The sequence below is a fragment of the Zea mays genome, chromosome 5, assembly GCF_902167145.1.
Source record: "Zea mays cultivar B73 chromosome 5, Zm-B73-REFERENCE-NAM-5.0, whole genome shotgun sequence".
NCBI classification, from domain to species: domain Eukaryota; kingdom Viridiplantae; phylum Streptophyta; class Magnoliopsida; order Poales; family Poaceae; genus Zea; species Zea mays.
Window position 1 is genome coordinate 53,832,111 of NC_050100.1, and position 24,061 is coordinate 53,856,171.

General features: G+C 53.9%; 1 protein-coding gene across 2 annotated transcripts; it reads left to right on the plus strand.

Annotated features, from left to right (window-relative positions):
* The first annotated feature begins 677 nt into the window (after nucleotides 1-677).
* Nucleotides 678-22,424, plus strand: LOC100273554 (putative cadmium/zinc-transporting ATPase HMA1 chloroplastic). 2 transcript variants are annotated; one of them, XM_008683232.4, is made up of 13 exons: nucleotides 678-1,364; nucleotides 1,982-2,132; nucleotides 2,221-2,405; nucleotides 2,548-2,694; nucleotides 2,926-3,121; nucleotides 3,314-3,426; nucleotides 3,749-3,990; nucleotides 4,682-4,787; nucleotides 5,527-5,691; nucleotides 20,304-20,520; nucleotides 20,987-21,174; nucleotides 21,266-21,352; nucleotides 21,896-22,424. In XM_008683232.4, exons 1-13 carry the CDS (start codon nucleotides 870-872, stop codon nucleotides 22,073-22,075), a joined length of 2,472 nt encoding a protein of 823 aa, XP_008681454.1. In that variant the 5' UTR covers nucleotides 678-869; the 3' UTR covers nucleotides 22,076-22,424. The 2 variants fall into 2 exon arrangements, with proteins under 2 accessions (XP_008681454.1, NP_001141444.1); NM_001147972.1 differs by lacking the exon at nucleotides 21,896-22,424 and having other exon boundaries at nucleotides 1,154-1,364; nucleotides 21,266-21,430.
* The last annotated feature ends 1,637 nt before the right edge of the window (nucleotides 22,425-24,061 follow it).

Consider the following 24,061-nt stretch of genomic DNA (forward strand, 5'->3'; position numbering starts at 1 on the left):
TCAACTAAAAAGGTAAAACGAATTTTATTCGTATGTTCAAATTGATGACGCTTAATCTAAACAAATCTATAAAACAAATATATTAATTATTATATGAATCAACTAAAAAGGTAAAACAAAGTTTATTTAAAACAAATTTTATTTTGGCGACGGGCAACTTTATGTAAATTGCTCGAGTACTCATTGCATATTCTAACATTTTCTGTACACGAAGTTAATACAAATCAATTAGAGCGATACTAGATCCTTCCTCAATTACAGTTTTTTAGCCTTGTTTTAAGTTATTTTTTGAACGTTGACAAGGTTCATAGAAAAAAACGTATATAATATTAAAGTATTTTAACTAAATTATCATAAAATATGTCTTTATAACACGTTTGTTTAAATGTTTTGTTTTCTAAAAAGTAAATCAAATCTTACAAATTTGTATTATTAAGATATAATTAAAGTGAACTATAAGTTGCTCTTTTCGTTCTAAAGTATAAAATGTTTTAAAATCTAAACCGTTTCGATGACACATTAGAATCATGTGACAGAATAATAGATTAACATAGCTCCTTTTTCCTGACAAAGACAAACGTGTATTGTGCACTGCGTATACTGTACAAAGTTACCAAATTGCGAAGTGGAGGCAAAGAGCAGCAAAACCGAGCGCGACACGATGATGGTAACACCGTGACGACACAAGCCAAAACAGTGGGCAGGGGCCCACGCCGTCATCGCCATCCCCTTGGCTCGCCACCACACGCCCGCCACAAAGGTCCAACCCCGTGGTGGACCAGTCCTCTTTCCTCAGCTACTGCTCACCGCCGGCACCACGAGCGTCAACCGCTTCGCCGACGCGATCTCCTCCAGCCCCCGCTGCCGCGATGCAATTCCTCAGCGCCTCCGCCTCAGCCTCCTCTCTGGTGCCGCCGTCCGCGCACCTCCTCCGCCTCTCGCGGCCCCAGCCCTTCCCGCAGCTCCTCCGCCGCCGCTCCCCGCCCAGACCCCTCGCGCTCACGCCCCGACTGCCGCTCCCCCTCGTCTCGCGACCCTCCCTTCTCTCCACCCCACGCGCGCACGGCGGCCACGGTCACGGGCACCACCACGGCCATGACCACCATCACCACCACGGCCACGGCCACGGTCACGGTCACCACGAGGTGGACGTGCACGGGGGAGGCGGGGGCGCGGCGGTCATGCGGGTGGCGCGGGCGATCGGCTGGGCCAACGTCGCCGACGCGCTGCGGGAGCACCTCCACCTCTGCTGCATCTCCCTCGGCCTCCTCCTCATCGCCGCTGCTTGCCCGCACGTCGCGCTGCTCAACTCAGTCAGCCGCCTGCAGGCCGCTCTCATCGCCGTCGCCTTTCCTCTCGTCGGGGTAATGCCACCTGCTTTGTTCCTTTGCTACTTTTGACCTTCCACACCATTACGATTTCCAGTGATCACCACTAATTACTATGCTTGCTTAGTTCTATTTGTTCTATGCTCACAGCTGCTTCAAGCCTTCAACAACGCACTTTCAGATGAAATAGTTAGTTGGGTTGCGTCAATTCTATGTTGTATTTAATAAATGCCTGAAAATTGGTAGGAAAATTAGAGCATAGGATTGGGATTTCAGATACACTAAGCAGTTAGCACACTCTAAGGAGTTCATACATTGGAAACACTTAGGCTTCTATCTATGACATTGTGTCATGCTGGGGATCTCGCTCTAAAAGTTTGCACAGGGAAGTCACTATGTGTATGCCACCACATAACTCTCGGGTACTTGTCCAGGCTTCTTTTGAAACGGCTTGTCCAGATTTCAAATTACCCAAGGTTCAGCTACATCTTCTCAGAAATTGATATGATGACTGCATTGGTGTAAAATGGAATTCATTGAACATGGAGCTGTGTTTTGCTTTGCTACCGAACAAGGGAGATTAGAGAAGTCTTTGTTTTTGAGGTCTCTTGCCAACAATGTACCTGTTTGACACTCCTTTCCCCATATTGCAGGTTTCTGCAGCGCTTGATGCTCTTGTAAATATTGCAGACGGTAGAATAAATATTCATGTCCTCATGGCTCTTGCAGCATTTGCTTCTATATTTATGGGAAATGCATTGGAGGGTGGCCTGCTTCTTGCAATGTTTAATTTGGCTCATATTGGTACATTTCTTTTGATAACATCTGAAAGCCCCATGTGTTAGCTCCTGTTGTGTGTTTATTAGGAGTTCACTATTCTCGTTTCTTACAGCTGAAGAGTATTTTACAAGTAAGTCAATGTTTGACGTGAGGGAACTGAAGGAAAATCACCCAGAATTTGCTTTGTTGTTAGAAACAAGTGGAGAAGAATCTGTACAGTTTTCAAATCTAAGTTACACCAAGGTTCCTGTGCACGATCTTGATGTGGGTTCTCATATCTTGGTTAGAGCTGGCGAGGTGTGTTATATCTTGTATAGAATTTAAATCCTTGCCTTTCCTATCTTTTGTTTTCATTTCATTGTTTCCTACATGCTGATGGTGCTTTTATTCTAGATGGTTAGAAAAATTCTCATTTTAGTGCAGTTCTTGTATTCTTTAGGCTGTGCCTGTTGATGGTGAAGTCTACCAAGGTTCATCAACTGTCACAATTGAGCACCTAACTGGTGAAACAAAACCTTTAGAAAGGACAGTTGGAGATGCCATACCAGGTGGCGCCAGGAACTTGGAAGGAATGATGATTGTAAAGGTTTGCCTTTTCTCTCTTCAATGAAGAGTAAGATTTCAACTTTATTTGATGAAGAGATAGAAAATGCAAACCTAGTTAACCCTTTGGGAGGACAGATGTTTAATTTTAATAAGCAGTTGTTACTAGTACTGTTTCTGCTTTTTTAGTACATTATGTTTGCTATCTGTCTAGAGTGTTGCCTTGCCACCTTGCAAGAGAGTCATTTGTTTGCCTATTTACTACCTTTTCTAGGTGACCAAGTCATGGGAGGATTCAACGCTCAACAGAATTGTCCAATTGACTGAAGAGGGCCAGCTAAACAAGCCAAAGTTGCAAAGATGGCTTGATGAGTTTGGGGAGTACTATAGCAGAGTTGTGGTAGCCCTTTCTTTGGTTGTTGCACTTTTGGGACCATTACTTTTTAAGTGGCCTTTTTTTGGTAACTCAGGTAATCCTCTAATGTCTCACTATTGTATTGGTCCTGCCATATACTTATATAAAACATAATAGGTACTTTTGATAGTAGTACACCCAATATGCATTGGTACATTTCATACTGATGATTTTGATTTGCCAATTCTATCGGTTTCATACACTTAACTCCAGACTTGAACTTTCTCTATTCTGACATTTTCTTTAGTCTGTAGGGGTTCAATTTACCGTGGATTAGGACTTATGGTGGCTGCATCTCCCTGTGCATTGGCTGTAGCTCCATTGGCATATGCAACTGCAATCAGTTCTCTTGCTAGTAAGGTACTGTTTGAAATTTTCAGTTGTCCGAGCTCTTTATTTTGGTGTGATACAATGCTTTCTTGAAAGCATCAACCATTTAGTTCATAACTTCACATTGCTCACAAGTATGGGTAAAACCTATAGTATATTGATATGAATTCTCTCTCTTTTTCAATGTATTGGTAATTACAGCAGCTACGAAGTTTCTCTTGTATTTAATTGGAGATAGCACCATAGCAATCTTGTCACTTTTTGAATAACTCTTTTCTCGTACTAGCTGCTCCATTTCTGGGTGCTATAGTGGATAATGGATTGATGAACCTATGCTTTTGTTCTCCTCTAGGGAATTTTGTTGAAAGGTGGCCATGTCTTGGATGCTCTTTCGTCTTGTCAGTCTATTGCTTTTGATAAGACAGGCACACTAACAACTGGGAAGCTTATGTGCAAAGCAATTGAGCCTATCCATGGACATTTGGGTGTGAAAAGTGGTCGTAGTAATCCTTCTTGCTGCACTCCAAACTGTGAAAGTGAGGCATTAGCTGTTGCTGCAGCCATGGAGAAAGGAACAACCCATCCTATTGGAAGGTACAGAAAATACATAACTTTTGAAGAGCCCATTTGTTCATTTTATTTTTATTACGTGCATTCTTAATTCTCATGAGTATAACTCTTCAAATAGCTGGGCTTTCTAGGTGTTGCTAGAAGCCTAGAATCTACTCCCTGGCCCAGTGTAAATATTGTACCACTGTTGTTGCTAAGGTGTTGAAACTCAGGCAACAAATCTGTGTTGCTTATTTGGAAGCAAAGTGAGTAGGCTTATTCCGGTTGCATGTGGTTGCTTGAATTTCTGTTCACACAAGCCAGTAAGCCACTAGTGGCTGTCTTGCACTGGACCAGCATGGATTCTACATGAATGTTGCTGTGATCTTATCTATGCCTATTCGGAACTGATTGTTGAAAAGTTCCCTTGCCCTTAATCTTAGTTTAGACTTTATTGTCTTTTTTTTGTATTTTTGAATCATGGCATTGGGGGTTCACTGTGTATATTGCTATGCATTCTATTGTTCATTTTTGTTTTATGCACTGGATTTTACAGAATAATGGGTCAATCAGAAATATACCACTCAACCTTTGTAAAATTAGATAGCTAGTTCATTTCCATGTCACTCCATTGCATCGAGATGAACTAGCTATCTAATTTTGTAAAGAGTGGCATGTATACAATTAATCCAATAATCTATGGCAAACAATTGACATACAGTTTGCATGATCACAGGGCTGTTTTAGACCACTCTGTTGGAAAGGAGCTTCCAGTTGTCGCTGTAGAAAGTTTTGAATGCCTACCTGGTAGGGGAGTTGTTGCTACTTTGAGTGGTGTAAAGGTACGTCTGACTTCTATAATTTTCAATCAGCAAAGTCATCTGGAATTGTCAGATATATCAAAGACCTTGCTTTAGACCATGGTTTTTAAAGCGGGGCGAGACAAGGCGTTGGACCACCGCCTGGAGGTAGGCGGGCAAGGCGCCAAGGCGTTGGACCTTCGCCTGGATGCCTAGGCGACGCCTTAAGAACAGTGCTTTAGACAAAATTCCGGTGTATTACTGGAAATACCACTGGCATTTAATGTATATTGTAGGCACCAACACTCTTGTAGTGTAGCGGTAAGCTCCCTAGTTGCGGGAGACAAAAAAAGTCCCATTGTTGGCAACCAAAAAATAGTGGTAGAGCGCCAGCCTATGGTGCCTGGAGTTGGTTTGAGCCCTCATACTAGTTGCAGTGGCCGTCAGCCCAGAAGATCATGGTCGGCCCAGGTTACGGTGAGGCCCTATAGGCCTATAAGGTGAAGCCGGGGTTCAGGGGTTTTCTTGGTCGGTCTGAGCTTCAGTTCAATACTGTGGGGTCAGTCTTTCCCCACCGGCCAAGTTCTTTATACTGTAGGCAGCATATGTTTCATCCAATGAATGCAATTGTAGTTCAGTAGCTGTCATATTCTTTAATAGGGACATGTTTTAGATTTTGATAAATTAGCATGGTTGTTATTTGGTGTTTGGTCACTATGAATGATTTGGAAGAGCCAGCCTTTCACATGCTAACTTGACATCTCATACACTTGCCTTACAGGTAAGGGAAAATGAAAATGAGCTATCCGAGGCATCTATCGGTTCTGTGGATTATATTTCTTCACTATATAGATCCAATGGTGAATCAGAGCAAATAAGAGCAGCAGCAAAAAGTTCTGCATATGGGCCTGAATTTGTTCAAGCTGCTCTATCTGTTGACAAAAAAGTAAGTTAACTTGAGAGCCAAACTCTTTCTTCTTTCATGTATCTGGCTATGTATTTTCATTCTGGTCCACCTAAGTGACTAACCAGCATGCTCCCATGTATCAATTGCACATTCAAAACCATAAGCACAGCCTAGGTGGTCTAGATAGCCTGCCTATTCTGAAACTTGTTCAGCATGTGCCCTGATAATTTGAATCCGATTATTTAGGCTGGTTTGGATACTAGCCTTCTTTGAGTTTTACTTAGAAGTAAGAACCTTTTTTTTTTCTTAAACGCGCAGGAGAGCTGCGCATCATTAGATTAAGAGAAGAAAATAGTCCAAAATGGACCAAAGTACAATGCCAAAATAGGCAAAACACAAAACCACCAACTTCTGCTGCGCACAAAACTGCAGCCTCCATAAATGCGCCTGGAAACAGCAGCACACAATAGGAGACCGAACAACAAAAAGTGCCAGCAGACCACACACACCTGCTCTTCACTAATCACCCAAACGAACCCTTGACCTAAAAATTCCAGCACCAGGAACCAAAGCCTCAAGATGCCTAGCATCGGCAAGCCTCCAGAATTCAACTTCATCCAGAAAAATTGCCTTTATGCCAATAATTGAAGGACCGACACCATCAAAAACCACCTTATTACGATGAAGCCATAAACACCAAGCCCCCAAGATGATAATACTGAACTTGCTTTTGTTGAAGTGAAGCTGACCTTAATTTGCTTTGCATAGTCATAATCATGACCTTACCTTGTTTAGCCGGGCCACTCACTGGCAAGAAGGCTGTACAAGTGACTGTATCAAGGCGAAACAGTACTTGTCGGGGACCATAATTAGGGGTACCCTCAAGACTCCTAATTCTCAGCTGGTAACCCCCATCAGCATAAAGCTGCTAAGGCCTGATGGGTGCGATTAAGTCAGGGATCAGTCCATTCGAGCGACTCGATCACGCCTCGCCCGAGCCTAGCCTCGGACAAGGGCAGCCGACCCCGGAGGATTTCCGTCTCGCCCGAGGCCCCCCTCCGACGGCGAACATATCTCCGGCTCGCCCGAGGCCCTGCCTTCGCTAAGAAGCAACCCTGACTAAATCGCCGCACCGACCGACCAAATCGCAGGAGCATTTAACGCAAAGGTGGCCTGACACCTTTATCCTGACGCACGCCCCCCAGGCAGAGCCGAAGTGACCGCCATCACTTCGCCGCTCCACTGACCGGCCTGACAGAAGGACAGCGCCGCCTGCGCCACTCCGACTGCAGTGTCACCTGACAGAGTGAGACTGACAGGCAGTCAGGCCCTGCCAAAGGCACCATAGGAAACTCCGCTCCGCCCGACCCAGGGCTCGGACTCGGGCTAAGCCCCGGAAGACGGCGAACTCCGCTCCGCCCGACCCAGGGCTCGGACTCGGGCTAAGCCCCGGAAGACGGCGAACTCCGCTCCGCCCGACCCAGGGCTCGGACTCGGGCTAAGTCCCGGAAGACGGCGAACTCTGCTCCGCCCGACCCAGGGCTCGGACTCGGGCTCAGCCCCAGAAGACGACGAACTCCGCTTCGCCCGACCCCAGGGCTCGGACTCCGTCCTGGCCTCTGCCGACGACCTCCGCCTTGCCCGACCCAGGGGCTCAGACTCGGCCTCGACCATGGAAGACAGACTTGACCTCGGCTTCGGAGGAGCCTCCACATCGCCCAACCTAGGGCGCAGGCTAGCCACGTCAACAGGAGGCGCCATCATCACCCTACCCCGAGCTGACTCGGGCCGCAGGGAACAAGACCGGTGTCCCATCTGGCTAGCTCCGCCAGATAGGCAATGATGGCGCCCCACATGCTCTGTGACGACGGCGGCTCTCAGCCCCCTTACGGAAGCAAGAGGACGTCAGCAAGGACCCAACCGCTCCGACAGCTGTCCCTCCGCCAGGCTCCATCGCTCCTCCGACGGCCACGACATCACACCAGCTGGGTGCCAAAATCTCTCCGGCTGCCACATCGGCATGTACTTAGGGCGCTAGCTCTCCCCCGCTAGACACGTAGCACTCTGCTACACCCCCCATTGTACAACTGGATCCTCTCCTTACGCCTATAAAAGGAAGGACCAGGGCCCTCTTAGAGAGGGTTGGCCGCGCGGGGACGAGGACGAGACAGGCGCTCTCTTGGGGCCGCTCGCTTCCCTCTCCCGCGTGGACGCTTGTAACCCTCTACTGCAAGTGCACCCGACCTGGGCGCGGGACGAACACGAAGGCCGCGGGATTCCCACCTCTCTCACGTCGGTCTCCGGCCGCCTCGCTTCTCCCCCCTTCGCGCTCGCCCTCGCGCTCGACCCATCTGGGCTGGGGCACGCGGCGACACTCACTCGTCGGCCCAAGGGACCCCCCGGTCTCGGAACGCCGACAGTTGGCGCGCCAGGTAGGGGCCTGCTGCGTGTTGACGAACAGCTTCCCGTCAAGCTCCAGATGGGCAGTCTCCAGCAACCTCTCCAACCCGGGACGGTGCTCCGTTTCGGGAGTCTTGAGTTCATGTCCCTCGACGGCAGCTACGACATGATGCTCCTTCCACCGCCGCGCGACAACGACAATGGCGTCCGACAGCCCGCCCGCCGGCGGCGAAATCGACGACGTCTTCCCCGCGTGGTGGAAGAACAACATTCGAGCTCGTCCCGCCTTCTTCTCCGCCGACGGAGGGGAAAGCAGGGCAACCAAGGCCAAGCAGGAGGCAGCGCCTCGTCGGCTATCGAGCGAGTCGACAGCGCCGGCACCCCAACGAGGGGCGCACCGGGTATCGACTTCGCGCCTGAGACGAAGACGAGCGCCGTCTCCCCGCGACACGCCAATCCCGAGCAAGTGGACGACGCCAGCGCGCTTGCGAAAAGCTTGCAGGACGTCGCCCTCGTACCTGAGACGACGGTGCAGTCAGTCCCCGACGTGACTTCATCGCCGCTTGTCGACCAAAAGGTACCGACCGATTCCCATCCTACGTCATTTGGATTCAGCCTCAACCCGCCTAGCGACCTCGCTTTGGCGGACGCTCTCGTAGAGGCGAGTTCAAACCCTCTGGGGTTTCGCATGCGGTCGCCTTGGGACCGGTTGACGGACGTCTCGACCTACGGGCCCTCTGGGTCCGAGGAAGACGACGACCCCAGCATCTGTTGGGGTTTCTCTGGACTTGGCAACCCCAGTGCCATGCGGGACTTCATGACCGCATGTGACTTCTGCCTCTCCGACTATTCCGACGGTAGCCGCAGCCTCGACGACGAGGACTGCGGCCCAAGCCGCAAATGTTTCCACGTCGATCTAGGGGGTCCCTCCGAAGGCAATCATCTCGGCATGCCGGAGGATGGTGATCTCCCTAGGCCGGTGCCCCGCGTTGACATCCCACGGGAGCTAGTTGTGGTCCCCGTTCAGGCGGGGGGCCATGACCCACAGCTCGAGCAAATCCGCGGGGCGCAGGCCAGGCTCGACGAGGGAGCAGGAGCGCTTGAGCCGATCCGCCGGGACGTCGGGCAGGCATGGGCGGGCCAACCCCCGGCCGGAGAAATACGTCACCTGCCCCAGGGCTTCCAGCACCGCGTCGCCGACGACGCTAGGGTCAGGCCGCCACCCGCATCTAGTGGCGTCGGCCAGAACCTGGCTGCAGCAGCGATGCTCCTCCGCGCGATGCCGGAGCCATCCACCACCGAGGGTCGGCGAATCCAGGGGGAGCTCAAGAATCTTCTGGAAGGCGCCGCGGTCCGACGGGCCGAGAGCTCTGCCTCCCGAAGGCAGGGATACCCCTCGGAACCTCACGCCGCGACTTCCCGATTCATGCGGGAAGCCTCGGTCTACACCGGGCGCACGCGCAACACCGCGCCTGCGGCCCCGGGCCGCCTCGGCAACGAGCACCATCATCGCGACCGTCGGGCCCACCTCGACGAGAGGGTGCGCCGAGGCTACCACCCCAGGCGTGGGGGACGCTACGACAGCGGGGAGGATCAGAGTCCCTCGCCCGAACCGCCCGGTCCGCAGGCCTTCAGCCGGGCCATCCGACGGGCACCGTTCCCGACCCGGTTCCGACCCCCGACTACTATCACAAAGTACTCGGGGGAGACGAGACCGGAACTATGGCTCGCGGACTACCGTCTGTCCTGCCAACTGGGTGGAACGGACGACAACCTCATCATCCGCAACCTCCCCCTGTTCCTCTCCGACACCGCTCGCGCCTGGTTGGAACACCTGTCTCCGGGGCAGATCTCCAACTGGGACGACCTAGTCCAAGCCTTCGCCGGCAATTTCCAGGGCACGAACGTGCGCCCCGGGAACTCCTGGGACCTCCGAAGCTGCCGACAGCAGCCGGGAGAGTCTCTCCGGGACTACATCCGGCGATTTTCGAAGCAGCGCACCGAGCTGCCCAACATCACCGACTCGGATGTCATCGGCGCGTTCCTCGCCGGCACCACCTGCCGCGACCTGGTGAGCAAGTTGGGTCGCAAGACCCCCGCCAGGGCGAGCGAGCTGATGGACATCGCCACCAAGTTCGCCTCTGGCCAGGAGGCGGTCGAGACTATCTTCCGAAAGGACAAGCAGCCCTAGGGCCGCCCATCGGAAGATGCTCCCGAGGCGTCAACTCAGCGCGGCGCCAAGAAGAAAGGCAAGAAGAAGTCGCAAGCGAAACGCGACGCCGCCGACGCGGACCTTGTCGCCGCCGCCGAGTACAAGAACCCTCGGAAGCCCCCCGGAGGTGCCAACCTCTTTGACAAGATGCTCAAAGAGTCGTGCCCCTATCATCAGGGGCCCGTCAAGCACACCCTTGACGAGTGCGTCATGCTTCGGCGCCACTTCCACAGGGCCGGGCCACCCGCGGAGGGTGGCAGGGCCCGCGACGATGACAAGAAGGAAGATCACCAAGCAGGAGAGTTCCTCGAGGTCCGCGACTTCTTCATGATCTACGGCGGGCAAGCGGCGAATGCCTCGGCTCGGCACCGCAAACAAGAGCGCCGGGAGGTCTGCTCGGTGAAGGTGGCGGCGCCAGTCTACCTAGACTGGTCCGACAAGCCCATCACCTTCGACCAAGCTGACCACCCCGACCATGTGCCGAGCCCGGGGAAATACCCGCTCGTCGTCGACCCCGTCATCGGCGACGTCAGGCTCACCAAGGTCCTTATGGACGGAGGCAGCAGCCTCAACATCATCTACGCCGAGACCCTTGGGCTCATGCGCGTCGATCTGTCCTCCGTCCGAGCAGGCGCTGCGCCCTTCCACGGGATCATTCCTGGGAAGCGCGTCCAGCCCCTCGGACGGCTCGACCTTCCCGTCTGCTTCGGAACGCCCTCCAACTTCCGAAGGGAGACTCTGACGTTCGAGGTGGTCGGGTTCCGAGGAACCTACCACGCGGTACTGGGAAGGCCATGCTACGCGAAGTTCATGGCCGTCCCCAACTACACCTACCTGAAGCTCAAGATGCCGGGCCCCAAAGGGGTCATCACCGTCGTCCCCACGTACAAGCACGCGTTCGAATGCGACGTGGAGTGCGTGGAGTACGCCGAGGCCCTCGCCGAGTCCGAGGCCCTCATCGCCGACCTGGAAAGCCTCTCCAAAGAGGTGCCAGACGTGAAGCGTCATGCCGGCAACTTCGAGCCAGTGGAGACGGTCAAGGCCGTCCCCCTCGACCACAGCGGCGACGCCTCCAAGCAGATCCGGATCGGCTCCGGGCTCGACCCCAAATAGGAAGCAGTGCTCGTCGACTTTCTCCGCGCGAACGCCGACGTCTTCGCGTGGAGTCCCTCGGACATGCCCGGCATACCGAGGGATGTCGCCGAGCACTCGCTGGATATTCGGGCCGGAGCCCGACCCGTCAAACAGCCTCTGCGCCGATTCGACGAGGAGAAGCGCAGAGTGATAGGCGAGGAGATCCACAAGCTAATGGCAGCAGGGTTCATCAAAGAGGTATTCCATCCCGAATGGCTTGCCAACCCCGTGCTTGTGAGAAAGAAAGGGGGGAAATGGCGGATGTGTGTAGACTACACTGGTCTCAACAAAGCATGTCCGAAGGTTCCCTACCCTCTGCCTCGCATCGATCAAATCGTGGATTCCACTGCTGGGTGCGAAACCCTGTCTTTCCTCGATGCCTACTCAGGGTATCATCAAATCAGGATGAAAGAGTCCGACCAGCTCGCGACTTCTTTCATCACGCCCTTCGGCATGTACTGCTATGTCACCATGCCGTTCGGCTTGAGGAATGCGGGCGCGACGTATCAGCGGTGCATGAACCATGTGTTCGGCGAACACATTGGCCGCACGGTCGAGGCCTACGTCGATGACATCGTAGTCAAGACGAGGAAAGCTTCCGACCTCCTTTCCGACCTTGAAGTGACATTCCGATGTCTCAAGGCGAAAGGCGTCAAGCTCAATCCCGAGAAGTGTGTCTTCGGGGTGCCCCGAGGCATGCTCTTGGGGTTCATCGTCTCCGAACGTGGCATCGAAGCCAACCCGGAGAAGATCGCAACCATCACCAGCATGGGGCCCATCAAGGACTTAAAAGGCGTACAGAGGGTCATGGGATGTCTCGCGGCTCTGAGCCGCTTCATCTCACGCCTCGGCGAAAGAGGTCTGCCTCTGTACCGCCTCTTAAGGAAGGCCGAGTGCTTCACTTGGACCCCTGAGGCCGAGGAAGCTCTCGGGAACCTGAAGGCGCTCCTCACAAAGGCGCCTATCTTGGTGCCTCCAGCTGCCGGAGAAGCCCTCTTGGTCTACGTCGCCGCGACCACTCAGGTGGTTAGCGCCGCGATTGTGGTCGAGAGGCAAGAAGAGGGGCATGCATTGCCCGTTCAGAGGCCAGTTTACTTCGTCAGCGAGGTACTGTCCGAAACCAAGATCCGCTACCCACAAGTTCAGAAGCTGCTGTATGCGGTGATTCTGACACGGCGAAAGTTGCGACACTACTTCGAGTCTCATCCGGTAACTGTGGTGTCATCCTTCCCCCTGGGGGAGATCATCCAGTGCCGAGAGGCCTCGGGCAGGATCGCGAAGTGGGCGGTGGAAATCATGGGCGAGACAATCTCGTTCGCCCCTCGGAAGGCCATCAAGTCCTAGGTCTTGGCGGACTTCGTAGCCGAATGGGTCGACACCCAGCTACCGACGGCTCCGATCCAACCGGAGCTCTGGACCATGTTTTTCGACGGGTCGCTGATGACGACGGGAGCCGGCGCGGGCCTACTCTTCATCTCGCCCCTCGGGAAGCACCTACGCTATGTGCTACGCCTCCATTTCCCGGCGTCCAACAATGTGGCTGAGTATGAGGCTCTGGTCAACGGGTTGCGGATCGCCATCGAGCTAGGGGTCCGGCGCCTCGACGCCCGCGGTGACTCGCAGCTCGTCATCGACCAAGTCATGAAGAACTCCCACTGCCGCGACCCGAAGATGGAGGCCTACTGCGATGAGGTTCGGCGCCTGGAAGACAAGTTCTACGGGCTCGAGCTTAACCACATCGCTCGGCGCTACGAGACTGCGGACGAGCTGGCTAAAATAGCCTCGGGGCGAACAACGGTTCCCCCGGACGTCTTCTCCCGGGACCTGCATCAACCCTCCGTCAAGATCGACGACACGCCCGAGCCTGAGGCGCCCTCGGCCCAGTCCGAGGTACCCTCGGTCCAGCCCGAGGTACCCTCGGCACAGCCCGAGGCACCCTCAGCTCGGCCCGAGGTACCCTCGGCCTCCGAGGGTGAGGCACTGCGCATCGAGGAGGAGCGAAGCGGGGCCACGCCTGATCGAAACTGGCAGACCCCGTACCTGCAATATCTCCGCCAAGGAGAGCTACCCCTCGACCGAGCCGAGGCTCGGCGGGTGGCGCGGCGCGCCAAGTCGTTCGTCTTGCTGGGCGATGAGAAGGAGCTCTACCACCGCAGCCCCTCAGGCATCCTGCAGCGATGCATCTCCGTCACCGAAGGTCAGGAACTCCTGCGAGAGATACACTCGGGGGCTTGCGGCCATCACGCAGCGCCTCGAGCCCTTGTCGGGAATGCTTCTACTGGCCAACGGCGGTGGCTGACGCCACTAGAATTGTCCGCACCTGCGAAGGGTGCCAATTCTATGCGAAGCAGACCCACCTGCCCGCTCAGGCTCTACAGACGATACCCATCACCTGGCCTTTTGCCGTGTGGGGTCTGGACCTCGTCGGTCCTTTGCAGAAGGCGCCCGGGGGCTACACGCACCTGCTGGTCGCCATCGACAAATTCTCCAAGTGGATCAAGGTCCGACCTCCGAACAGCATCAGGTCCGAGCAGGCGGTGGCGTTCTTCACCAATATCATCCATCGCTTCGGGGTCCCGAACTCCATCATCACCGACAACGACACCCAGTTCACCGGCAGAAAGTTCTTGGACTTCTGCGAGGATCACCACATCCGGGTGGACTGGGCCGCCGTGGCTTATCCCATGTCGAATGGGCAAGTAGAGCGTGCCAACGGCATGATTCCACAAGGGCTCAAGCCTCGGATTTACAACGACCTCAACAAGTTCGGCAAGAGATGGATGAAGGAACTCCCCTCGGTGGTCTGGAGCCTGAGGACGACGCCGAGCCGAGCAACGGGTTTCACGCCGTTCTTCCTAGTCTACGGGGCCGAGGCCGTCTTGCCCACAGACCTGGAATACGGCTCCCCGAGGACGAGGGCCTACAGCGATCAAAGCAACCAAGCTAGCCGAGAAGACTCGCTGGACCAGCTGGAGGAGGCTCGGGACAAGGCCTTACTACACTCGGCGCGGTACCAGCAGTCCCTGCGACGCTACCACGCCCGAGGGGTCCGGCCCCGAGACCTCCAGGTGGGCGACCTGGTGCTTCGGCTGCGACAAGATGCCCGAGGGAGGCACAAGCTCACGCCTCCCTGGGAGGGGCCATTCGTCATCGCCAAAGTTCTGAAGCCCGGAACGTACAAGCTGGCCAACAGTCAAGGCGAGGTCTACGACAACGCTTGGAACATCCAACAGCTACGTCGCTTCTACCCTTAAGATGTTTTCGAGTTGTTCATATACCTCGCACCCACGCAAAGTTTAGTCATCAAGGAAGGGTCGGCCTCGCCTCGGCAAAGCCCGACCCTCCCTCGGGGGCTAAAAGGGGGGGAACCCCCTCTGCGTTGAAATTTTCCTCGAAAAAAGATCTCTTCTGCCAGAATATCTTTCGTGCTTTTTGACTGCTTCGAAAAGTGGATGCTGAAAACGACGGAGTACGTAAGCAGCCAAGGCTGACCGAGTCGAGGGACTCCTACGCCTCCGGGATACGGATACCTCACTCATCACCTTCTGCGATAAGTAACTCGCGTTCGGATAAAGTGATTCCGCGGACCGAACAAGTCTTCACGTTCGGAAGCTCTTCTGCCGAAGCGATCCTTCGAGCCTTCTCGACTGAGTCGGTGACAGAGCCTCATGGACGGGTGAGAGTGCGCGTAAGCGGCAAGGCCGACCGAGCCGAGGGACTCCCACGCCTCCGGGATACGGATACCTCACTCATCACCTTCCGCGAGAAGCAACTCTCGCTCGCACAAACAACCCTGTTACCGACAAAAAAGTCCAGATACTCGAAACAAGAGGAAAAGAGACGCAGCTTTACAACACAGTGAGGGTGTGTGTTCTGGCCTCGGCGGCCGCAGAAGGCACACGCTACAAGACAATCTGATCCTGCAGGCTCGGGTCTTGACGCTGGAAGGGGGCAGCAGCACCCTCGGCATCGATGACACCTTTGGCAAGGTTCGACCTGGCCTCGGACGGCGACGCGGTCCGAAGATCTCCACTCCGAAGGACGACGTCATCACCACGCCCGGGCCATCGCCGCCAGGGTCTTCTCCGGGAATCCAGCCCGAGCAGGCGGCTCGGCCGGTCACCCCTGGGGCCTCGGCCAACCATCTTCCAAGGGCGCCAGCCTGACCCGAGGCCTCGGCTGGTCAACTCCGGCGTTGGTCCCGCTAACGGACGACCCGGCTAGGCTCCGGCCAACCAGGTTTCATTTTTGAGCCAACTCTGCCCCTGTTCGTGCTGATATCGCTACCCCTGGCCTCGGCTCATCGAAGAGCGGCCAAGGGGTCCCTTTAACTAAGCCTGAGGAACCTCGGACAACAAGGCCGACCGAGCCGAGGGACTCCTACGCCTCCGGGATACGGATATCTCACTCGTCACCTTGACACGGGGCGACTCACGCTTGGTGAAGCGGTTCAGACAACCAACAGGCGAGTCTTAGTGCTCGAAAATGAGGAAAAAACACGGCTCCATGCCAAAATTACATACATGTTCAGGCCTCGACAGCCATAATGAACAAAAACACTGGCATTCAAAGTGCCATTACAAACGGAACTCCGGTTCCCCCTCCGCAGGTACGAACAACCCCACTCCATGGGGGAGGGCCTGCGGAGCAACAGAAGACCGACGAACGGCGCGCCGTCACCTGCTCCAGCAGCAGCGACGACGACGACTTCTGCTCCGGGGGGCCGAACAGCGGCAGCACTGACCTCAGGGCGGGTGCTGCTGCCAGGAGGCCCCCGCCCATGCCCAAACTTGTGAGGCAAGGACGGGCAGAAGGCCGTAGAGTTGGAGGTCGGTCCGTGGGCGGCCCTGGCTATCTCGTCGGCGGAAGAACCTCTTCCAGCTGCCGTGGCAGACGTCGGCGCCGCGAGCGGCTCCGAAGCCACTCGCGTCCGAGAGCCAGGCACGGTGCAGCTGCCGACGCCACGGACGACGACCGCCCTTCCCTCCGATCACTGAGTGAAGGAGCGGGCCACCGCCCATGCAGGGGCCGACCCCAACTCGGCACACTCCCCTCCCCAGCCCTGGTGATGAAAATCCTTGAGGCTGAGGGAGGGGCAGAGGCTGCAGCCCGGCTCGCTTTCCCCCACCATCAAGCTGGAGGTCACCATCTTGGGTGACCGCCGGCGGAGGGGTGCAGCCGGGCTGCATGATGAAAATCCTTGAAGCCGAACGATGGCTGAAAGGTACCAACTCCCACGGAGTTGCGTTTCTCCAACGATGAGGCGGAAAGACGGCGGGTATCCCCCATCCGGGGGCTTGGAAGGTGGAAAGACACGATGCATGAGGGAGCGCGAAAACATGGTCTACTTCCAAGGGGGTCACCCTCCTTTTAAAGGCGACTATCCCTACCTGCGTCCCCAGCCGTCACGGGCTGAGTCTTCTCCAACACGCTCCAAGGCCCTCCCCTGCGGCGCGGGGGCTGGGTCCCGCATGTCATGCAAGCCGGCTCAGAGCAGAAGAAGCCAAACCGCCGCGCGCGGTGCGCACGACCGCCCAGCGGTTACAAGTGACCCTCCACTTTTGCCCAGACCAACGGGCGAAAGGGGCGGGCAGCCATGCAGGCGGCATGCAACCGCGCCAAGTGGGCGCGCTTCTTCGACTCCCGACACGCCCAGCATGGAGGCCCAGGCCCACGCGTCACGCAACCGGCGCGCCGGATGCTTCATGCAAGCAACTGCACCGCCACTTGCGCCACCACCGCGCCTCCTCGATTGCAGAACCAATACCGCGACTCGAGGCGACCCAGCGCACGACCCAGCAGCGCCAGCCTGGCGCGGCGGTCAATGCGGTCAAAAATGGGTCGGCAGTAATGACGGTGGCAGGCGGGCGGGAGCAGCGGTCACGTCGTCGGCCAAGCTCACGTCCCATCCGGGGGCAGCAAGAGAACCCCCTCTCACGGCGTGAAGACAACGCGCCCGTGATCCGTTCCTCGAACGGCTCGCGCACGCGCAACGGCCGCCCCGCCAACCACTCGCCCCGTCGCATTAAACTCCGCGGCGGGACAGGCGGCGCTTCTGGCAGGAGAAGCGGGCGACGCTTCGCCTTCGCCGTAATGACCGCGCCAAAAAAGGTACGCCGCGTCGTTCGATTTCGTATCCTTTTCCTTTTTTCCTCTTTCTCTCTCTCTCTTGCAACAGGGACCGGGAAAGGGGGATACCCCGAAAAGGATCCTTCCCCGTGAAGGAACCAGGCTCCGAGCCTCCCTACTGATCAGAGGTTCGAAGGCTGGCCCCCCGAAGGGTTCGACAGCCGCCTCAGATCGCGTGGGCCCTACACCCACTACTGGTCAGAGGTTCAAAGGCCGGCCCCCCGAAGGGTTCCACGGCCGCCTCAGGCTACTCGGGCTCCGCGCCCATTACTGATCAGGGGTTCAAAGGCTGGCCCCCGAAGGGTTCACAGCCGCCTCAGACACCGAGCGAGGGATGACCATGGGTACGTTCGATACATAACCAAGGCTCGGGCTGCGCTCCCGAGGTACCCTAGGACATTTCCGAGACCAGCGGGAGCGATCTTGTAACGGAATCCCATCAGAGGGAGGCATCGAGCCCTCGGACCCCGTCGCCAGGGGACCGGGTCCGGCAGATCACCCGCAGGTACTTTTGGGCGTGCCTCTGGGCCCCTAGCCGACCCCTAACGAACGGGGCACGGACGTCCACTCGGATTACCCGCTTGCAGCTCACCGGAGACACCATGTTCGGCGCCCATCGAGGGCAACGTGGCGCTTTCCCCCCTCCTCCTTGCGGAAAGGCGACGCAGGGGCGTATGTAAAAAAGCCGAGTCTGTCCCTGATCGCCCTCTCGCCCTGTGCAGAGGCTCGGGGGCTGCTCTCGCAAACCCGGCTCCGGCCGAACCGTTGACAGCGTCAACATACCAGCCCGAGAACTTGGGACCCGACCGTACACCCGGGCTACGGCCAGCTCGCATGAGGGAACAACCAGACCAGCCGAAGCATTACGCGAGGCATTAAGACCTCGAAGGAGTGAAACCACTCCTCCGAGGCCTCGGGGGCTACACCCGGCGGGTGCGCTCGCGCGCACCCACCGGAACAAAATGCAACCGAGAAAGGCTGGTCCCCTTGCAAAAAAGTGCGACGAAAGCCTCCAAGCGAGTGCTAACACTCCCTTCGAGGCTCGGGGGCTACTGTCGGGGACCATAATTAGGGGTACCCTCAAGACTCCTAATTCTCAGCTGGTAACCCCCATCAGCATAAAGCTGCTAAGGCCTGATGGTTGCGATTAAGTCAGGGATCAGTCCATTCGAGCGACTCGATCACGCCTCGCCCGAGCCTAGCCTCGGACAAGGGCAGCCGACCCCGGAGGATTTCCGTCTCGCCCGAGGCCCCCCTCCGATGGCGAACATATCTCCGGCTCGCCCGAGGCCCTGCCTTCGCTAAGAAGCAACCCTGACTAAATTGCCGCACCGACCGACCAAATCGCAGGAGCATTTAACGCAAAGGTGGCCTGACACCTTTATCCTGACGCACGCCCCGCGGCAGAGCCGAAGTGACCGCCATCACTTCGCCGCTCCACTGACCGGCCTGACAGAAGGACAGCGCCGCCTGCGCCACTCCGACTGCAGTGTCACCTGACAGAGTGAGACTGACAGGCAGTCAGGCCCTGCCAAAGGCACCATAGGAAACTCCGCTCCGCCCGACCCAGGGCTCGGACTCGGGCTAAGCCCCAGAAGACGGCGAACTCCGCTCCGCCCGACCCAGGGCTCGGACTCGGGCTAAGCCCCGGAAGACGGCGAACTCCGCTCCGCCCGACCCAGGGCTCGGACTCGGGCTAAGCCCCGGAAGACGGCGAACTCCGCTCCGCCCGACCCAGGGCTCGGACTCGGGCTAAGTCCCGGAAGACGGCGAACTCCGCTCCGCCCGACCCAGGGCTCGGACTCGGGCTCAGCCCCAGAAGACGACGAACTCCGCTTCGCCCGACCCCAGGGCTCGGACTCCGTCCTGGCCTCTGCCGACGACCTCCGCCTCGCCCGACCCAGGGGCTCGGACTCGGCCTCGACCATGGAAGACAGACTCGACCTCGGCTTCGGAGGAGCCTCCACATCGCCCAACCTAGGGCGCAGGCTAGCCACGTCAACAGGAGGCGCCATCATCACCCTACCCCGAGCTGACTCGGGCCGCAGGGAACAAGACCGGTGTCCCATCTGGCTAGCTCCGCCAGATAGGCAATGATGGCGCCCCGCATGCTCTGTGACGACGGCGGCTCTCAGCCCCCTTACGGAAGCAAGAGGACGTCAGCAAGGATCCAACCACTCCGACAGCTGTCCCTCCGCCAGGCTCCATCGCTCCTCCGACGGCCACGACATCACACCAGCTGGGTGCCAAAATCTCTCCGGCTGCCACATCGGCATGTACTTAGGGCGCTAGCTCTCCCCCGCTAGACACGTAGCACTCTGCTACACCCCCCATTGTACACCTGGATCCTCTCCTTACGCCTATAAAAGGAAGGACCAGGGCCCTCTTAGAGAGGGTTGGCCGCACGGGGACGAGGACGAGACAGGCGCTCTCTTGGGGCCGCTCGCTTCCCTCTCCCGCGTGGACGCTTGTAACCCCCTACTGCAAGCGCACCCGACCTGGGCGCGGGACGAACACGAAGGCCGCGGGATTCCCACCTCTCTCACGCCGGTCTCCGGCCGCCTCGCTTCTCCCCCTTCGCGCTCGCCCTCGCGCTCGACCCATCTGGGCTGGGGCACGCGGCAACACTCACTCGTCGGCCCAAGGGACCCCCCCGGTCTCGGAACGCCGACAATACTCGTATTTGAATGTGTTATCATTATTTGAGTCTTGTGTTTTGTAATTGTAAGAATTACTGTAAAGTGTATTATATATCAAAGAATTTAAACTTTTTCAGGTTACTCTTTTCCACTTTGAGGATGAACCCCGCTCTGGTGTTTGTGAAGTTATATCCACCTTAAGAGAGAAAGCTAAACTTCGCATTATGATGCTAACTGGAGACCATGAATCAAGTGCCCAGAGAGTTGCTAAAGCTGTTTGTATTGAAGAAGTCCACTTCTCTTTAAAGCCAGAGGATAAATTAAATAAAGTGAAAGCAGTTTCAAGGGAAGGAGGTACTTATACCTGTGATATGTATGCCTATCAAAAGTCAGCTATATGATTATATCATGGTTTTAAGTTTTACATAGTCTTTACTCCTGCAACGTGGTAGCCACAGTTGCTTTCCAAGTGACTCCTATGTACTTCCTCACCACATGACTTGTTCTAACAAAGTCATTGGTAGCTTTCTTCATAGTTTTCACTTCTTCTCATGCTGCATGAATCTATCAATTCCAACGTTTTTGTTTCTACTTCAGTTTATTTTTTGAACATAAGCAACCTGCCAGCTACATAATCCTACCGTTTGTTCATGACTAAATGTTCCTTGTGTACAATTAAACTGAAAAATTGAACGTTGTGTACTTTTTATGAGATTTACTGTCCATCATATAAACTTGCACTTGAAGCTATACATGATTACTTTTTGTTGTGCTCACTTCCCTGGATATTATTCATTATTTACCTTTTTGTTTGTTCCAGGTGGAGGTTTAATAATGGTCGGTGATGGTATAAATGATGCACCAGCCCTTGCAGCCGCAACAGTTGGAATGGTTCTAGCCCAACGTGCCAGTGCAACTGCAGTGGCTGTTGCAGATGTTCTGCTGTTGCAGGATAATATTTGTGGGGTGCCATTCTGCATTGCTAAGGCTCGTCAAACAACTTCATTGGTACGGTCTTTTGTTTTTGTTTGCATTGTGTGGCACTTTAGCTTCAGATGCAGTATTACTGTTTCTTACACTTTTAGGTTCATCCTTACAGGTCAAACAAAGTGTAGCTCTGGCCTTAACTTGTATTGTTTTTGCTGCGCTTCCTTCTGTCCTGGGATTTCTTCCTCTTTGGTTGACTGTAAGTTCCTTTTAATGACTTAGCTACGCACCTGTGTTTGTGTAACAAGGAAATTAAACAAATTGTTCTGGTGCCCTGAACCCTATTTGTCATTTGTGACATGCTGAATTACTGTCTCGGTTCGGGTTTATAAGGCGTGCCTGCATGCATATAAAGATTCGAACTTCACAATTTTTTACCAATAATGTGGCCAAGAATTTTCAACAATTGTAATACAGTTTTTGATATGTTTAGATTTGTAATCAATTGTACTATCTAATAATCACTATTCACTACTAGTTTATAATCATAAAAAAATATAATATAAAATGTGTAAATGGTTAAAATGTAACTTGGGAGACCAGGCATGTGAAACTATGCCTTTATAAAGTGAACCGAAGGGAGCAGTAAATTGTAGAGTTGGATAAATGCAATCATACAGATATGCCTTGGTAGCATAAAACAGATTGGTACCTTCACTACTCAGTAGTCCTGTTACCATGTGATTCACATACATAAACCTTTCTTTGGTGTCCTTATTCCTACACCTGCTACAATTTTCAGGTACTTCTTCACGAAGGAGGAACCCTTCTAGTGTGCTTGAACTCGATACGAGCCCTGAACACTCCGACATGGTCCTTGGTAGATGACATCCGGAAGCTCGTCGATAGCTTAAGGAATTATTTCCCATCCAAGTTCAACAGCTCTCCCTCAAGCTACACCGCAAACACTGCTCCCTTGTAGATTACCATGTCCAGCAACGGCCGTCTTTGGTTAACCTTGTTGTTTCTGTGGCACCGTTTGAATTTAGGCGAGGGGTTCTAACCTAATTTTGTAGGCGCCCGCTGTACTCTTTTCACCACCATGTAAAGAAAGAAACTTGGCTTGAGGTTGAGCTGAAGGTCAAAGGACAGTGATGAAACATCCAGTTACGACGTGGCGCAGAATCAACGTCTGTGTCTGTTGGGCCCGTTCGTTATGTGGAATACAATACATACAGGTGCTATACGACTGTTGAGATCAGGGAAGTCTAATCGCCTGTTTCTTGCTTGCAGAAGCTAGGCTCTGCTGCTGAGATTGATTGATTGGTTTATACTCGTTGATTGTCCGCTTGCCCAGTCAGCATCCTCCGTCAGAAACACGTGTCTTGTAACTCCATACAAGATTATCCTCTGGGATGCACAAGTTGCAGTGCCACTGCACACAGGCTATATGCATCGGTCGATTACAACCGCGAGCTCAAAACTTGATTATTTTGAAACACTAAAGTGTCGTGCAGGGCACAATACGATTCTATCTTTTGCTTCATCAGAAAAAAAATCTGGGACGAAAGGATTGGAACCTCCGAGTAATGGGATCAAAACCTGCTGCCTTACCACTTGGCCACGTAATAAACACTATTATTTTTATATATTATTCGTCAATCCCACTTCAATTACTAAAAAACGAGGGATATTTTCTTGCTAGGATTCTAGACATGCAGATAATATAGAATCCAAAAAATACATTGATCATTACATGGAATTCTATTAAGATATTATATGAAAGTCGAATTTCTTCCATTCTCATTTGAGAATGCGAATACAAGGAGGTATTTTGTGTTTGGGAAAGTCCGAAGAAAAAAGGATTTGGAATATACCTTTTCTTTTGCTTTTTCCCTTATAAAAATAACTCAATCAAAATCCAATTATCTACTCTACAAGAATGAAATGCTTGTTATGCCTAATATATTTAGTTTAACATGTATCTGTTTTAATTATGTTCTTTGTCTGACTAGCTTTTTCTTCGTCAAATTACTCGAAGCTTATGCCATTTTCAACCCAATCGTGGATGTTATGCCTGTCATATCTATACTCTTTTTTCTATTAGCGTTTGTTTGGCAAGCTGCTGTAAGTTTTCGATGAAATATTTACTATTATGCCTGCCAAATTGAATGATGTATTCATTCAAAAAAATGAATAAGAGCCGAGAAGTCTTATATTATGAACCTTCGATTCTAAACCAGGCCAATCTTCCCATTGAACTCAACCTATTAGGCTCTATTCTGTATGCCAGATGCACTGAGAGCTCCATGCACTGTGAAGTCCCAACGCCCAAGACGATCTGCAACGAGACAAGAACCATTTTGGGGCTTATTCGGTTCAACCTAAGCCTGCTAATGGCAAAAAACCCAACCCACACCCAAATCTAGTAACTTTAACATCCATCCCACAACCACCCAAAAACACAAGGAGGAAATTAAACCCAACCCACCCAATAACATTATTGAACCCAAACCAATCCATAACTGGGTGGAAACCCATGGAAAACCCACGGGTTCAGCTTGTTAAGGCAGCTTGTCACTGTGTATGTTGCTGCTTGTTAAGTAGATAATTTATAGTAGAACTTCAGCCAAATGAAGTAGATAATTTATAGTTAAAGGCACATGTTTGGTTAGATGCTAGATTGCATAAAAGCTGCACATATACCTTCATGCTCCAGTAAGTCAACAAAAAATGCAGATAATTAAAGGAATACGTATATAGATGTGAGCAGGGGGCTATCGTGGTACTGTGCTACCGTCGTCGTCACGCAGGGGGCTCGACGTTTAAGGGGATGGAGCACGGCCCATGCTGGTACTGGCGAGCAGATGGGAGAGGAGCGGCCCGTGCTAGCGAGCACGCGGGAGAGGAGCGGCCGAGCGGGGATGGAGCACGGAGAGAGGAGCGGAATGTGCCAGGGCAGGATGGA

Bases quoted from the DNA above. Each gene is read 5' to 3' on its own strand.
- LOC100273554 (XM_008683232.4), top strand. From the start codon at position 870: ATGCAATTCCTCAGCGCCTCCGCCTCAGCCTCCTCTCTGGTGCCGCCG. The intron at 2,133-2,220 runs GTACATTTCTTT...CGTTTCTTACAG, and splicing joins GTTTAATTTGGCTCATATTG to CTGAAGAGTATTTTACAAGT. The intron at 21,175-21,265 runs GTACGGTCTTTT...TCATCCTTACAG, and splicing joins CTCGTCAAACAACTTCATTG to GTCAAACAAAGTGTAGCTCT.